General features: G+C 45.1%; 2 protein-coding genes and 1 non-coding gene across 4 annotated transcripts; 1 reads left to right on the forward strand and 2 right to left on the reverse strand.

Moving 5' to 3' along the window:
• Positions 1-220: 220 nt before the first annotated feature.
• alg2 (ALG2 alpha-1,3/1,6-mannosyltransferase) lies at positions 221-3,573 on the reverse strand. Of its 2 annotated transcripts, none has more exons than XM_036539241.1 (3): positions 3,355-3,427; positions 1,822-2,131; positions 221-1,603 (listed from the first exon to the last, which is right to left on the reverse strand). In XM_036539241.1, exons 2-3 carry the CDS (start codon positions 2,128-2,130, stop codon positions 704-706), a joined length of 1,209 nt encoding a protein of 402 aa, XP_036395134.1. In that variant the 5' UTR covers position 2,131; positions 3,355-3,427; the 3' UTR covers positions 221-703. The 2 variants fall into 2 exon arrangements, with proteins under 2 accessions (XP_036395134.1, XP_036395133.1); XM_036539240.1 differs by lacking the exon at positions 3,355-3,427 and adding an exon at positions 3,435-3,573 and having other exon boundaries at positions 224-1,603.
• A 309-nt stretch (positions 3,574-3,882) lies between these two features.
• On the forward strand, positions 3,883-11,617 carry sec61b (SEC61 translocon subunit beta). The gene is made up of 4 exons (XM_036539290.1): positions 3,883-4,019; positions 4,836-4,933; positions 5,331-5,435; positions 11,366-11,617. Exons 1-4 carry the CDS (start codon positions 4,017-4,019, stop codon positions 11,451-11,453), a joined length of 294 nt encoding a protein of 97 aa, XP_036395183.1. The 5' UTR covers positions 3,883-4,016; the 3' UTR covers positions 11,454-11,617.
• A 1,531-nt stretch (positions 11,618-13,148) lies between these two features.
• Positions 13,149-13,221, reverse strand: trnat-ugu. The gene has a single exon. It is a non-coding gene; the product is annotated as a tRNA-Thr (tRNA).
• Positions 13,222-15,697: the final 2,476 nt, after the last annotated feature.

Genomic DNA, 15,697 nt, shown 5'->3' on the forward strand with positions numbered 1-15,697 from the left:
ATTCTCATGCTTCTAAGGTATTTGCCAACAACTAAACATGCTGAATCCTGGCCAGCAGAATTCTCTGTCCCTTAAACCAATACCTCACATAAATAATCAACTCTCAGAGGAAGAACTCATGGCAGTGCGTGCAAGTGAAAAGGCGAATATCCCTGTGGCATTTACAAACTTTTATAGTGTAATATCTAGGGGGACCAGCATTGATTAACTTTATTTCAGAAAAAAAAAAAAAAAAAGAATTCTGGGTCTTTGTCTACAGGGTTTCAATCCTAACCTTTATTTCTGTCATTATTATAACGGAACAAAGCTCCAACTAGGAGGTGCAAGGGGGAGAAAAATGTCCAACATCGATCTTGAAGAGACTCCCTAATGGTGTCTGACAGAGCAAAGGATGCAAAGGACAGCGCGCGTCTCAGTGTCTCATCTGAAGCCGCTGATGAATCCGCGCGGCGAGCGAATTCATTACGGCCTGCCGGTCAGACAACTTCGAAACATATTTCCCAAGCTGAGGTTTCCGCCCCTATTGTTCTCCCTTGTCCAGTTCCAGCCCTCGTCTCGCCCCGCGGCTAATCACGGCTCCTCGTTCAATAGGGGGCAGAGATTCCTTCATTACCCTGCCCGAGCAACAGCTCCTTTGGAATGCCGCTGGGGATCGTCCGCGGAATCTCCGGCATCCTCCTCCCGCGGTTTCCGCCCGGGCCCGCTACTCCGCCAGCCGCAGGATGTGGCGGTGCAGCTGGTCGGAGAAGGCGTCCAGGGAGAAGCGCTCCAGGACGCGCTGCCGGCCGGCCTCCCCCATCTCCCGCTGCAGCCGCGGGTCCCGGACGAACCGCTCCATGGCCTCGGCGAAGCTCTCCGCCGCGGGCTCGCAGAGGAAGCCCGTCTCCTTGTCAGCGACGGACTCCAGCGGGCCGCCCGAGTTAACGGCGATGACGGGGCAGCGGGTGTACATGGCCTCCACTGGCACGATGCCGAAGTGCTCGTTGCTGGGCGTGTAGAGGACGCACGTGCTGTGGTGCAGCAGCGAGACCTTCTGCTGGTCCGAGAAGGAGCGCAGGAAGGTGACGCTGTCGTCCAGGCCCAGGCTGGACGCCAGGGCCTTCAGCTCGGCGTAGTGCTCCACGTTCTCCGGCACCCGCTCGTCATAGCCGCCCGCCATCACTAGGTGGACCCTCTCCCGCTGATCTGGGGTCAGCCTCTGCCGGAGCGCCCCCAGGGCCTGCAGGGCCAGGGCTAAGTTCTTCTTGCGCTCGTAGCGATTTATGGAGAGAAAGATCCAGGTCTTCTTCTCCGGGATCAGGCCGTCCAGCTCCTCAAACTCGCCGTCGAAGGCCGCCGAGTTGAGCGAGGGGTAGAGGACATCTATGTGGACGCCGGCCAGGCTCTTGAAAGTGCGCCTGAAGACCCCCGCCGTGAAGCGGCTGTTGACCACCACGCAGTCAGCCATGCCAGTGGTCCGCTCCTCCAGCCAATCGATGGGAGCCCTGTAGAGCCTCTTCAGGGTAGAGTGCCGCTGGGTCAGGAGCTGGTCAGGGAAGTGGCAGTAGAACAGGACCTTCTTCCTCTGGCGAGCCAACCTCAGCACAGGAATGCAAGCGGACACCTGATGGAACCCACACACAAGCTTTACAACCACGTTCCTCTGAAGTGACTCTAATCTGTTGTAATATGTGTTAATGTGTAACAGCTTCCTTTCTCAGGGGTTACATTACTAGCTCCCTGTAACCAGTACATATTCCTTTCCTTTCCAATTGTTATAAATGGTCAGTCAACACCTTTCTGAGCTGGGAGAGTGAACAACAACAGCCATAAGCGTCTCACCTGGTCACAGAACACCACATCGAACTCCACCCCGCTGAGGAAGATGAGGAAGAAGGCCACGTAGATCATGCGCAGGTAAGCGCAGAGGGCGTGGAAGTATCCGAAGATGCTGGTTGGCAGCCAGTCCCCCACGCAGACGACGGGCAGGTCGGGGTCGAGGGTCTCGGAGAAGCAGTGCTGGGGGTCGTAGTGGGCTGTCCAGACCTGCACTGAGCAGCCTTTGGAGCGGAGCGCCACCGCCGCGTCCACCACCAGACGCTCCGCGCCCCCGATACCCAGGTCAGGGTGCAGAAACACCACCCTAACCATCCTGACAGAGAAAGGAGGGTAACCTTCTTATTCCCCAAAACAGATGGTACCGCTATCCCAATCTCATAGTTTTTTTTTTATTTTAATGACAAAGACATTATTCTAAACTCATTCAAAATCAGAACCAGTCACACTATACTGATTTTACAATTTTTGGTTGTGTTTACTCCCCTCCAATCACGCTTTATATGGGCGATCTGCATTTTCCCCACAATCCTCTACAGGACTTACAGTCCACCTTGTCATAAAAACCACTGTCCAGGTCTGGCTGTAAAATTACCTCCACTCTGAAAAGAGATTTTGCTTGCTACTGCTCAGGTTTAAATGTTCAGTAAGATGTTTTCAATTTTGGTGAGTCAAGCTCATTTAAATCTGCTGCAACAACAACCACTACCCCCCTGTCAATCTATTTTAACATAAATATTAACACATTAAACGTTAACATTAAAAATTTCTTTTTTAAAACCATTGCTATTTAGTTTAGCTAAGTGTAGAGATAAAAAAAATCACCGAAATGAAAGCCAAAAACAGACACATTATTGTCTAGGCTACATAACAAATACTTGATTAGCAACATTTTCCCCTCAGGCCTTCTGTATTATATTTAAAAACCATCATTTGAAACAAAACAATGAAACGCAACATTTCATAACATTCATTCAAGTATGGCCACCCGTGAAAATTGCCTTCATTGGCGTCCTCTCGTTGCTACCATTTGCTTAGCACCTCATTCGCTGTTCTGTAACTCCCAGTGCCCAAGGCAGAAAGATGTCTGTAAGTGCTGATCTAGGATCAAACTCCCCAACCACAATATTAACCTTACGCGTCGTAAGACAAACTGCAAAAGTAGTCCTAGGTCAGTTATTAGGCCTATATTATAGGTCAATGACCGGCAGCTCCTGTTTAGAGTTCTTCAAGTACTCTGATTTGTCCTACGGCATCACCTTCTTAAGGCCAGCTCTCATCCATTTCGAGTCTGGCATTCCTAAAGCTCCATTTACCTCTCTAACTCCCAGGTGATGACATGAAGAGCTTGTCAATGTATAACCTGTGTACTTACTAAAGACACCTTTTCAGACAAAATGTAGCTATCCTTTTATGTCAGACAGTGAGCCAATATTACAGCTAGAAAACCAGGAAATAAAAATATTCTCAATCGAACTTTATAAGGTAGCCAGCTAGCCATCCAGGACATTAATTACGTATACTACCAAGATAACTGACCTGTCCCTTGCAAGCTAGACTCCACACGTACAACACTAATTGTATGTTGTTACTCGTGTTAACGTTATCCGGAAACTTACCCTTCGTTCCCTTTGAACGAGACACGTAACTACGGGACTACGAGGAAACTTCCCTAATCTCCTCTTTCTGCAGTAGTCATCCAAATGACATTATCTGAAGGATGGCACCATAATGGCTCTAACATTTTATAGGCCACTGTGTAACGAAACCTCCCTTCTTAGAGCCATAATGACACCAGTTTCTCAATTTCCGAGGCTTCCTGCGAGACCCTGTACATCAGTCCGTGAGCTGTCTTTAATGATGCCTGGAAAAGTAAACATAAAACTAAAGCGTCCAATAGTATGGTTCACGGAACTAGTACTTCATTTATATACTCATATTTGTACAAGGGGAATTTGTTATATAGTAAAATAGGGAAAATTCCACACATATGTTCAAGATTTGTGGGCTGAGAACAGGCACTTAATCAGGCGACTATATAGGTCCTTTATTGGTTGTCGTGGCCTTTTTAGACGAGCGTCATCATTCCGAGATTTCTTGTGTGGATGTGGCTAATCTTCGTCCATTTGCCTTGGAATCCGACTGAAGCGTAGCAGGACGGTGTACATCCTTCGAAGTATTTACCACAGATAAGACACAAAATGGTGAGAACGTATTCTGCATGCTTTTCCGTCTTGGATATACTGAGCACGCTTTTAGCCGGCAAGTTCTGTGGGTGTGTTGGCTGGCCATCAAGTGAGCTAACGTTAGCTACTAGCTGCCTTTCACATTTGGAAAACTAACTAACTACTTTGATTGGAAATAGTATTTTCGTATGTGTAACTTGTCAACAAAGCCATATAATAGTTGAAGTTTTCTAGCGTTCTGTATTTTGGTGTTAAATCAACTCTTTAGCTGTAGCTGTTGGTAGCTAGTTAGCTTGTGTTAATGAGTTGGTTGGCTCTTTGGCTAAGTACCTGGCTACCAACTGTGTTTTGCAGACGTGGCTTTTTTCCCCCTGGTTGACCGGGCGAAACGTCGACTACGTCTTACACGTTGCAGTATTTAGTTAGTTAACTATTGTAGATTTAACGAATTCCTTTTGATTATTGTGGCACTAAAGTTAAATGGCTACTTGTCACTATCTACTTTACCATTTTGATCGTCAGCTTAATCAGTTACCTACCCTGCTAACAAGGCATACGATTCACGTTTTTCATGTGGTTGTAATAGTTAACGTTACCTGAATTACGGTAACACACCTGTTATGCCACAACAGAACGGGAGTGAGATTTTTTTTAAACAAAGGTTTGTAAACTTAAAACCATGTGACTCCTAAAAACCTTGCTGCAGTCAAGTGTGGTTTGTGATTATTAGATACTCTACATTGGTTGTTATATCTACTCTTAACGGTGTCAGAACGTATCACTCTTCTCCGCATCTAATATGGTCTTACAATATTTTTGTTTCTCTTTCAATAGCCTGGTCCTGCCGCAAGTGCTACGAATGTGGGCGCATCCAGCCGCTCTCCCAGCAAAGCTGTGGCCCCCAGAGCAGCAGGGTCCACAGTCAGACAGAGGTAACGTCATAACCCGCCTCAGTCACTGATTGGCCAATAGCGTGTACCCCATGAAATTTGTCAGGTAACTGAAGGGGAAGGAGACCACTCTTGTCGCAGTGGCAGAGTAAACCAGTCATGATCTCTTTGCATGGTCTTGCCTTTAAAGCCTGGCCATGTACCATCTGTGTTGACATAAATCAAAGGAAGTCCAGCTGTTTGTTTTTGATCATTCATTTGAAATTGCGGGAGATGGCCAATCTGCTGTCAAATACTGGTAGTTTAATGATAGGTAAAAGTTAGAGGTGAGTGAGGGGGGAATAAAGGATCTCTTTGGCTAATGTGGTGTGTGTAGCCTGATTGCTTAGCATTCCACAGTTCAGTGGGAATCTGCTTCTCCCCCCCCCCTCACTCACAGGAAAGCCACCAGCAGCGGGACGAGGAGCGCGGGGCGATCAGCGACATCAGCAGGCACGGGAGGCATGTGGCGCTTCTATACAGAGGACTCCCCAGGGCTGAAAGTGTGAGTGTTGCTGCCTTACAGGCGTGACCTGGAGCCTGCAATAAAATCAGCACTTCATATTTTGTCGCTTACATTCTGTCTTTTATATATCGACAACTATACAACTCCCAATTAACCAGGCCAGCGGAGGGCAGCCCTGGCACAGTTGATGGGAAACAGTTCTAGTCTCCAATGTGTCATTGGTTGTTTATTGACTGTTTAAATCCACAAATAGCATTTAAGGTCAAATTAACATCAAAACAGAAAAATTTAGAGCTAGGTAGCCAACAACCTGTGAGACAACCGACTGTATTTTAGCTCGCCCTTTTAATGGTTGCATAACCTACTACCCCCCTCATTGATTAGGCAATTAGGCCACAAAGGTTATTATATGTGTTTTTTGGAAGATTTGGTTTAGGTGTAGGCAAGTTATCTAGTAACCTGTGTAATAAGTAAATGCATTGGCCAGCAAATAGTTAGCCATACAGTTAAGCAATATCTGAAGAGAGATTGTCAAGTTTAAAGTTCATTAAGATTAGAATCTGTCAGGTTGAAGTGCTATCTGCATTGCTTTTTTTAAAGTTGAAAAAACAGTTAATTGTACTTACACACTACACATTAGGCACAAAAATATTTAATGAACAGATGTGGTTTATTGCCATATCTCTGTGTACAACACTACCATATTTAATTAATCTCTTAGGGTGTTTGTGAAGGCCTGTCAGTGTACAGATTTAACACTGGTAAAAGTTCTGTGGAGTAATCGCAATAGGTGTCTTTAGAAAGTGTCTTCATCTTGAGTATAGTCCCGACCGACCTTAAGTGGTACCAAAGGACAAAAGCATAGACCGAATGTGTTGTCCTTGATGAAGGCATAGAAACATTTTTTTTTTCCTGTGGTGCCATATTAACAAAAGAGAGGTGGTGGGAGGGAGAAAAGAAAGAAGGTTTAGTTTAGTTTAGGTTAGAAAGTAGACCTTCTTGATTGTGTTGCCCAAGGTCAGGTGCATGACAAGCTTGTTGTCTCTCTACGCTGAAGAGTGCAGTGGTTTTCTTTTCCAGTAAAATGCGAATGAAAATCGGATCTTTAAAAATCGGATGTGTTCTGTACACGCCATGACAGAAATTAGTGACGTCATAAGCCTCTGGTGTGATATGGAATTGTCCTTTGTGATCCAGTAGATTGATTAACGTTGGGGTTTATTTTTTTTCCATGACTGACCTGGAGGGTAGCATTCACCAATGATGTTTTACCAGTATTTTACTGCAGGAAAATTCCCTTCATGATTTTTTTTATGGGTTATCGGACAGAAAACAATTTGTCATGTAATTTCGTTATTGTTTCTAAGTTTCTAAATGGGGGGAAAAATGGCCAGGGTTGATTTGAAGCTCGTACAGGGAAGCATTTTTTATTATTAGTTTTATAGCAATTTTGTCACAGAAATTATCATTTGAATAGCAATTATTGGTTAATATGTAGTAATTTTCTGAATGCATTTCAATTAGTTTTTATGACACGTGAACTGTCAGTAATGCCAATGTTACACAGAAATTGCCCCTCAAAATAATTATGAATTATGCACTTTATGTGAAATATGAATTATGTATTTTAAAATAATTTCATTATACTAAAATATATGCATTTTCCGTGTTGCATTTTTATTTTGGCGGATGTACGAGGACCTGTTTGTCTGTTCAGCCACCCATCCTAACTTTTAAGTATTTTTCATTTTTAGCACTGCTTATTTTTCTTTACAGAAGACCAAAATCAAACTCATTGATCAGTCTTAAATATTAAATCATGAAGTCTCATTTTTCTGAATAGGTATTTGCTTTACTTGTTCATTGCAGGTAATTTTCCATGCATGGTTGGTTGAGTGCAGTGTGTATTTTGAATTCGACTCCTCTGACAAAGAGTTTTGAATCCAGATTGTTTTTGGCAGTCTAAGTCAGGCCCTTGATGTCTTTAGGTTTGTTTTTTAATCTAAATAGAGTGCATTGTATTGTGTTCATATGAAGACATTACTGTGACATCAGTTAATTTAATCTTCGTTTAGAATACAGTTGTCATTACAAGGTGTGAGAATACATAGAAATGGTATAGTATATCATATAGAAGAGTTCTAATGATATATGAGTTGTTACTGGCAGGTTCATGTCATTCTAGCAGTATTACTGGAGCGAGGCCATTTTCTAATAGTCTGTCTAGACTCATCACTAAATCTAACTAACTAATCTAACTGTTGGCTTGGGTAGCCTAGTAGAGTTGTGGTTATCTTTATAGCGAGTTAGTGGTTTATTTTTAGCGCACATAGTTATGATTTCCAAACAAGTAGTTGTTTGATTTGGTGTCAGCAGTAACTTGAGCCAGTCTCCCTCTTTCATTTACTTGTATAAGTCACTGGTCCACCGGTCCGTTACACTGTGGCGACTGGGGCGAGGTCGTGCGTTGGGTTTTTTTTCTGTCCTGTCGCGTTGAAGACTCGCCTGTGTAAACTAGACGGTGTAAAACTTCCGCTTCCGCTTCACGTTTGCAGCGAGGTCGATTCCTCCTCGCGTCTCTGGCGCCACGGGTTGCGACGGGATACCATCTATTTCCATCTGAAGAACACACTGTCCATTAATGATGATTCACAGGGCACTTAGGGCTTGTCTCAGACATTTTTAGAGACAAATCACAAAATGGGCAAGGTTGTTTTGAATGGCTTTGAAGTGTGCATATTAGTAAAGCACTTCTGCGGGTATTAATTGAACTCCCATGGCTTTTCATATTTGTCGGCCTACGTGTGACAGGTGAAGGGAAATGGAGTTAAGGGTTCCAGTGATTTTTTTTTTTTTTTTTCTTTTGACAGACTGTATAGATGTCTTAAGACCTGTCAGTTATGAGGTCACAATCAGCGCTTGGTTGCTGTGGAGATTTGACACAGCTGATACAAAGTGAGCAACTTTGCATAAAGAGTAATGGTGCATGATTGACGCATCACTTCCTGCCCTAGTACTCTGATACAAGTTCTTTAGAGACAGCCTTCCTGTCCTGTTATCATGGCAGTGCTACTCCATTATAATGCTGATTGGACTGAGCAGTAATATCAAGTCTGATTAACATTGAAGCCTGGGCAGATTTAGTGGCCAGCCTGGTCAGATTTAGTACATCCTTTTGTCTAGGCTTGTTTAGAGGCTTTCTTTATTCTGTGGCAAGTGTAAATCTAATGGTTTTTTCCCGACACATCACTTGACCAGTTCTCAAACAATCACCTCCATTAATTTACACATGCTTCCCTATGTGCCAACAGTTTCTTCCCTGTTGGCACATCATGTTCAGATCATGATTGTATATGCTATAATATGCTCATTACCATTACCTTGGAGTGAAGCTGTCTTTCACACCGTGGGTTAGACCATCCATCAAAAGAGGGTTTCACACCTGCTGGTGTCTGCTGCCATCTCAACCTTTGGCACGCAGTTATTGGTATATATTAATACTGCATGTTTAGAGGTACCTCTGACTATGTGAATACACACCCCATGGGTGGAGGGCTTCCAAGCAAGCCCCTTCCACTCTCCATACCTGCCTACAGAAATCGGCTGGTACCGGTCGCAGCTGGTGGCGCTAATCGAGCCCAAACAGGACGAAACGAACCACGGACAACCGTCCCGCCACAGCTCCTTTTCATTGATGCTGGAAAACGCAGCGGCGATTCTCCTGGTTTCCGCCGCGGGCGGGGGAGGCGCGGCCTCCGAGCTTAATTAGAGGGTGGCGTAAAGGTCACATCAATTAGAGCCTGCGGGAGAGGCCAGGGAACTGTGGCGTGGCGGCCGTGCCTAGTGACCAGCTCCTCCGCTCCCGTCCCAGAGGCCTCCACAGCCACTCTTCCTCTAAAGTCCCTAATTAGACACCCGCCCTTCCAGGCCTTTATGATGCATTTCCAGGGATTGTTGGCTGGTGCACCTCTTATCAAGGTTGCAGGTCAGAACTTTATGTGCTCTGGGTGTCAAAATGGCCAGGAACAGCCAGCTGTTTAATTTTTGTGTTTTTTAATTATTATTGTATTTATTCATAATGGCAAATTTGTGGACTTTGCTCTGCAGCTGAGTAGTTCTCCCTCCTTTGGCTGACAGAGGGAACTGTGAGTGATTCTTCAGTGAAGAGACCTGAAAGTGCCTGAGGGTCATCTACCTGTACATATCTGTTAGGCACGGCTCTGCAAAATGCTTAACTTGACAGCACGTGGGATGTGGTTTTTTTTTTTTTTTTTGTATGGATTTGATGCATGATGTTTGGCACATTAAACACTAATATCTAAACTGTGGAAAGTAGTCATGTGTAAGCCTTGCACGAGAACAGCATTTTAAACTTTTTCAAATAGCTCCCCCTAAAGCCCTTTTGTTTTATTGAGTTATCTGCCTGTCACCAGATCCGGCCCATATTTCTAAATGCATTGGTCAGTTGTAAAAATCCATATGTGTGTGTGGGTTTTCTTTTTTATTCCAGTAGATCAAATCCCCCACATAAGGTATCTGGCTTGTGTCTACCTCTGTCTGACACGACTCAGTGAATATACTTGGCCGTGCCGGTGATGGACAGGTCCTCTGCCGGCTCTTTCCGCGGGGCTTGTCGATAAGGCCTCTCAGGGGTATTCTGTGTGTAGCTGACTGGAGAGCCCTCTGGGAAATGGGGCTGAAGAATCTGCCGTCTAAGAGCTTTCTGCTCCGCTTGCTTTATGCGGCCCGGGCCCCGCTTCCCCCGTGATCGTTGTGCGCTCTCCGGCGGATCGGTACTCTAGGCGAAACGCTGAAATGCCACCATGGTGCGGCCGCCCATCTGCAGGCATTAGTGGCCTGGCTCACCTGCAACGAGCGCTAAAAATCCCGAACTGCTAAGTTTTACTCTGAAGAGGCAGTGCCCCCGCCCCTTCAGACTCAAAGCCATCCCCCTACATATTGTATCGATCAGTCCCTCAAACTGTTGTGGCGCGTTTTTACAGGTTCCCAGAAAGTGGAGAACGTACTGCTTTCCATCCCACTGTTCTTAAACTCAAAATTGGACAAATCTACTTTTCTTTTAAAGCGTTCGGTTTTGTTATTACTACAAGCAAAGTGCATACGTCTTGCAAACTGCAAAATGTTGCTGTGTCAGTGTGCTCATTATTACAAATATAGCGGTTACCTGTCTGGCTCGAGCCTCAAGCTCACCACCTGAAGGCATTAGTGACTGATACCGATACAGGTAACTGTCCCAAAAGTTATTTTGAAAGTAATGTGTTTGTAAAATGTACTTCCCCTGCAGTTCCAAATTCAGTCTAGCCCACTTTCACAAGAATTTTGACTACTGCAGCGGTAAAAAGGCAGTCGTCATTTTCCTTTCAGCGATGTACATTTATCGTTAAAATGTTGTTTAAAAATGATTGAATATATGTTTGGTCGTAGAGGGAACGGTTGCTTCTTCTTTGCTGTTGACCCTGATTAAGGGTGCATTCATAAGGCAAAAGCAAATTCCTTAGTGAGCTTTCGGTGTGTTCAGCATTCTTCCACTTGGTGTCTCTGCAGCAGTGTACTGTCAGTCTCATGTCACATTGGTAAGAATGCACTGCATTAGCGAGGTTAACAGGTTCCTGCTCATAAGGTTGTGGGCACCTGTCTAATCATATTCCACACAGAAAGCGTATGTGTAAACCATGTTGTAGATGCATTTTTAACATTTGGTAATAAAAATCTAGCTTGTCAAGTGTTTTTTTTTTTTTTTTTTTTTTTTTTTAAAGGTCAATCTCTGATGTTTAGCAATTGGCATTAACAATTTTAATTCTGGTCATGAAAGTAATTCTTCCGGTTTGCTCAGAGTCTTGGTAGTGTATCTGTGTAGTGGTGCTTGGGTGGTGTTGGCTGTGCAGCCATTGGCGGTGGTGGTTACCCTGGCATCACCGCTCACGGTGTCTCCTCTGTCTCTTCCACAGTGGCCCAGTTCCGGTCCTGGTCATGAGCCTGCTCTTCATCGCGTCAGTCTTCATGCTGCACATCTGGGGGAAGTACACCCGCTCATAAACTGCAGCTACGCATCCTCTCCCCCGCCGACCCTCCCCAAATTCAACAGGCACCCTTTCAGCTTCCCAAATCATCAGACCTGGACCAAACCCTCTCCCCAGTACGCCCCGCCCCGCCCCACCCAAACCTTAGTGACTGCTGGACGCCGGAGGAACGCTACCCCCCCCCCCCCCCCCCCCTTTGCTTGGGAATCAGGAAAACATGGTTACCCCGCCCATCTTCAATACTTCGGTTCATTTAATGTGTTAATTTGTTTTTAAAGCACCACCTCACCTCTTCCTCAGTTTGTCCCCGTTTCCTTCCCCCAGTCCAGAATTAGGACAAGTACCATTTTTGTTATCATTTGTACAAACTGTTATGTAATGTTGTACAATAAAACAAATTAAGTGTTGCCAAAGCAGGTTTTTTTAATGTGTGTGTGTGTGGGGTGGGAGGAGTCCAGGTGGGAGACTACCTGAGTTACTTATGTTACATAAGTGTTACATAAACTGCTGCCTTTGCATATAGAGCTGTGACGGGTGTTTGGTGGATTCATGCAAATGATGTTCCTGAAATTCCATCTGCAATTTCTGCCTTCACTTATGTTTTATTGCATTGAATGAGACCATGCAGCACACCTGTAATTCAAGTGTACACACCTCTGGCATGTGTAAGCTTGTTTGACACACATAGGCTCTGGCAGTGTTCCATGTGCTGTTAGGAACATGAAGTGAACATTCGTCCCAATAAATCTCAGTGCCTGGGGGTGTGTATGGCCTACCCCTGGCACCTGACTGTAGTACATACACGAACATACACACAGCACATGGATTTGTTAAAGGAGCAGGGTTGGCCTTTCCTAAAATGATATTTTTGCTATTCAGCCTCAGAGGACATGTGGAAATCCGGTCCACTGACAGAGCTCCAAGACACTGGCATTTTTATGATGCAAACCTGGGAAATTAATTTTGAGCAGATGCTTAACTGTACAGCTATTGAAGGCTTTGAGAAAATCATAAACATACAGCTAGTTGACATTCAGTACAAACACTGGTGATAAGTGAGGACAGGTATAAGCAGAATGATGAACAAAAATTTTCAAGGTCTTGATAAAAAATTACCCTTCTGTTTACAGGGTCAAATTCAGTGTTGCCATAGGGCTCAATGTAATCCTTTCAATTACCCATATACGTAGAGAGAGACTCCACAGGCACCAAACTTATGAGAGCAACTGGTCAGAAAGACACCGCCACCCCAATCCTCCAAAAAAGGCTGCGATTCTTTCACCCCTCACACGCACAGATACACATCATTACCAGCTCCTGATTCCACAGGTTGTAAGACACCGCTATCTGGCTGCTTCTTTGGCAGATTTTGGGGTGTCAGGCCCTCCACTGACTGGTGGGAAGAATATAGAGAGGGTTAAATACACGTTTCTAACTCCCCACCCCTACCAAAAAAGGCCTCAGAAAAGGTACTTCAGGTCCCCCTCACCGTTTGACTACTCCTGAAAAGTTTTACATTAAGCTCTGCCACATTACTCTCTTTGCAAATGGTTGGAGGTACCAAAGGCATTGGTCTTACTTTCATGTGAACAAAGATCACATTCATTCATGTTATCCTGAGGGTCTTTATAGACCATCCTGTGTTGGGTCTCACCTCCAGCGTGTCTGAAGGTGTATCTGTGGCTGCTGTGTGAGGACAATCAAAATTCTCAGGCCCCAGCGAGGATTGAACTCGCGACCCCTGGTTTACAAGACCAGTGCTCTAACCACTGAGCTATGGAGCCAGCTGGGTCTCAGTTCCTGACAACAGTGCTTACTAAAGTGAATGCCCCATTAATCCAGTTATGACAGTTCCCACCCTACCAAGAGAGGATTAGTTCCAGATGACCCCCATGGTGGGTTTCAGAGGGAACACTCAAATGCATAACCCCAAAAACACCACAATCTGATACAGCCCCTGCTAGTGATTAAAAAGCATCATTGCGGTTTGTCCCATGCCTGAATACATGTCTATGCAGGAAATGCAGCAATTCCATATTTATTGTATTTAAACTCCTTTTTTGGTATGATCCTCCTGTATCTTCCCCATGGTGTATATCTCATCATATCATTTCATGCCAGTATGATAGAAACTGTACTGAACAAGACTAAGCCTCTAACCACTGAGTTATGGAGCCTCCATATTGAGCATGAAAGCGGTTCACTCCAAGGAAGATGATATTTAATTGCAATATTTATGCAACATGCCCAGGGAAGGGGAGTGGAGCTGGGTAGCGGTTAAGCCTCTAGCCTTACATGTTAAAGATGTTGAGCACCAGCCAAGGCTTTTTATTATTCAATGTCATTTTTCACGCTTTTCCCTCTTATGCAATCAATTTCGGAATCGTCAATTGCACATTATGTTCATCTCACTGCAACAACCTTTGCGGTCGCGCACGAGCGCTGAAGCGAATTGAATGCTATCCTCTGTTACAGTCTCACGCAGCCAATGGCTGTTTCTCACACTACAAGTCCCACAGAGCACCACAGTGAAGTAGCTGCCGGTTTGAGGATGGGTGCTTCACCACTAATGTCACATGAGTAACTTGCAGGTGCATGACAAACTGTAGGATGGCTGAGAGTGGTGACATGATGGAACCCTTTTGCCCTACCTACCCCTACCCCCAAACTACCTACCCCTATCCCCAACGGAATGAAGTCATTTTGTTTTGCCACTGTGGGTTCCCCGTCATTGCTAGCTGATGATACAGCTAGGATTGATCCTGAGCTGTAGGGCCCAGTGTGGGTTTTTGGTTTGTGTCACTATACCATTGATTGTCACAATGCTTTGCTATGTTTTGGAGATGGAGGTGTACATTAACCCCAATGTGTTGGGCTATCCACTAGATGGTTTGCTAATCTCTCTCAGCCATGGTCTTGTTTGTTTATGGTAAAACAACCTCATCTCTGGCTGCCTTCACAACTATCTCCCTGCTGGCTCCATAAATCAGGCAGAGGAGTCTTTCCGCCTCATTCACATTTTGGTCAACGCTTGCTTTGACAACCCGCATTTTTTCCCTGAGACAGCATTGATCACCCCCTTTGGCCTTAGGCTTAAAGGAAATACTTCATGAAAAGAGCGAATATATATTTCAGAACCACAGGCAGTTAGTGCAGAGAACTGTGCTTCTGCAGCACCTGTGGTCTTCTACTTACCTTGCAGAAGCTTCTAGAAAACTGCAAGCTTGCAGTCAGCAGTGTCTCAAAGCAGAATGAGCAGAGGGTAAGTTATTCAAGCAAACAAGAACTGGTGGGCACTTACATATCCTATACTAACAAATAAACACAACCCCGTGAAAGCTGGAATATGTGAGAGATTAGGCGAGTTAACAGGTAGCCCATAAAATGAACCAAAGCAAAAGGAGCAGAAGTTGGAAAAGTTTACTTCCTGTAGGAGGCGCTCTAGACTGCTTTTCAAATCCAGCTCACAGCAGCCAAGGGGCAGGGTTACGCTTAATGCCGAAGGAGAGGGAGAAAACCTGCTCTCGTGGTCGCTCCCGTCCTGAATTTCTTTTGGATTGTTTGTTTGTTTGTTTTGGTTGTTTGTTTCTACGGAAAGCCTGGTTCCACCGCATTTCTAAGCCTCTGTTCCACGCCAGTGATTTTCCTTTCTTCTCATCACCGTGATTTTGCTCTTCACACACACACACACACACACACACACACACACATGCAAAAAAAGAAAATCATTTCATTTGACTGGCCTGGGCTCGTGAGGCCTCTGTAGCTGTGCGGGAGGTTCCAGAAGGTGGCACCGATTTGTTTAATTTGCCGTGTGGCTGCAGTCCATAATTCATGACGCTGCTGTGGCTCCTGCATCCCCCGGGCGGCCCGGCTTCACAGCGGCTTCAGACAGCCGCTCCTCTCAGAATCTCAGAGCCGGAATAATTCAGCGCCCGCAATGAAAAATGGATCACAGAAGGATGTCTCACAGAAACTGAAAAATGAAAAAAAATAAAATAAAGAAGAAGGAGCTGACCTGTTAAATTCAGGATGTGACTGCCTTTTTGTTGTTGTATTTGCTTGTTATATCCATGGGGGCCCCGGCGTTTAAAAGCAGGGAACTCGTTCCCAGCGCCGCAGCCCAAACGTCATCATCTGAGCTGTCATTGGCTGACGATGCCCGGGGGCCCACTTCATTCCACTGGGACAGGGTGGGCTCACTTCAGCCAGGGCTCCCTCAGATAGGGTTCCTTCAGCTGGGGTCCTCTCCTGTAAGTT

The sequence above is a fragment of the Megalops cyprinoides genome, chromosome 10, assembly GCF_013368585.1.
Source record: "Megalops cyprinoides isolate fMegCyp1 chromosome 10, fMegCyp1.pri, whole genome shotgun sequence".
Classification (NCBI taxonomy): Eukaryota; Metazoa; Chordata; class Actinopteri; order Elopiformes; family Megalopidae; genus Megalops; species Megalops cyprinoides.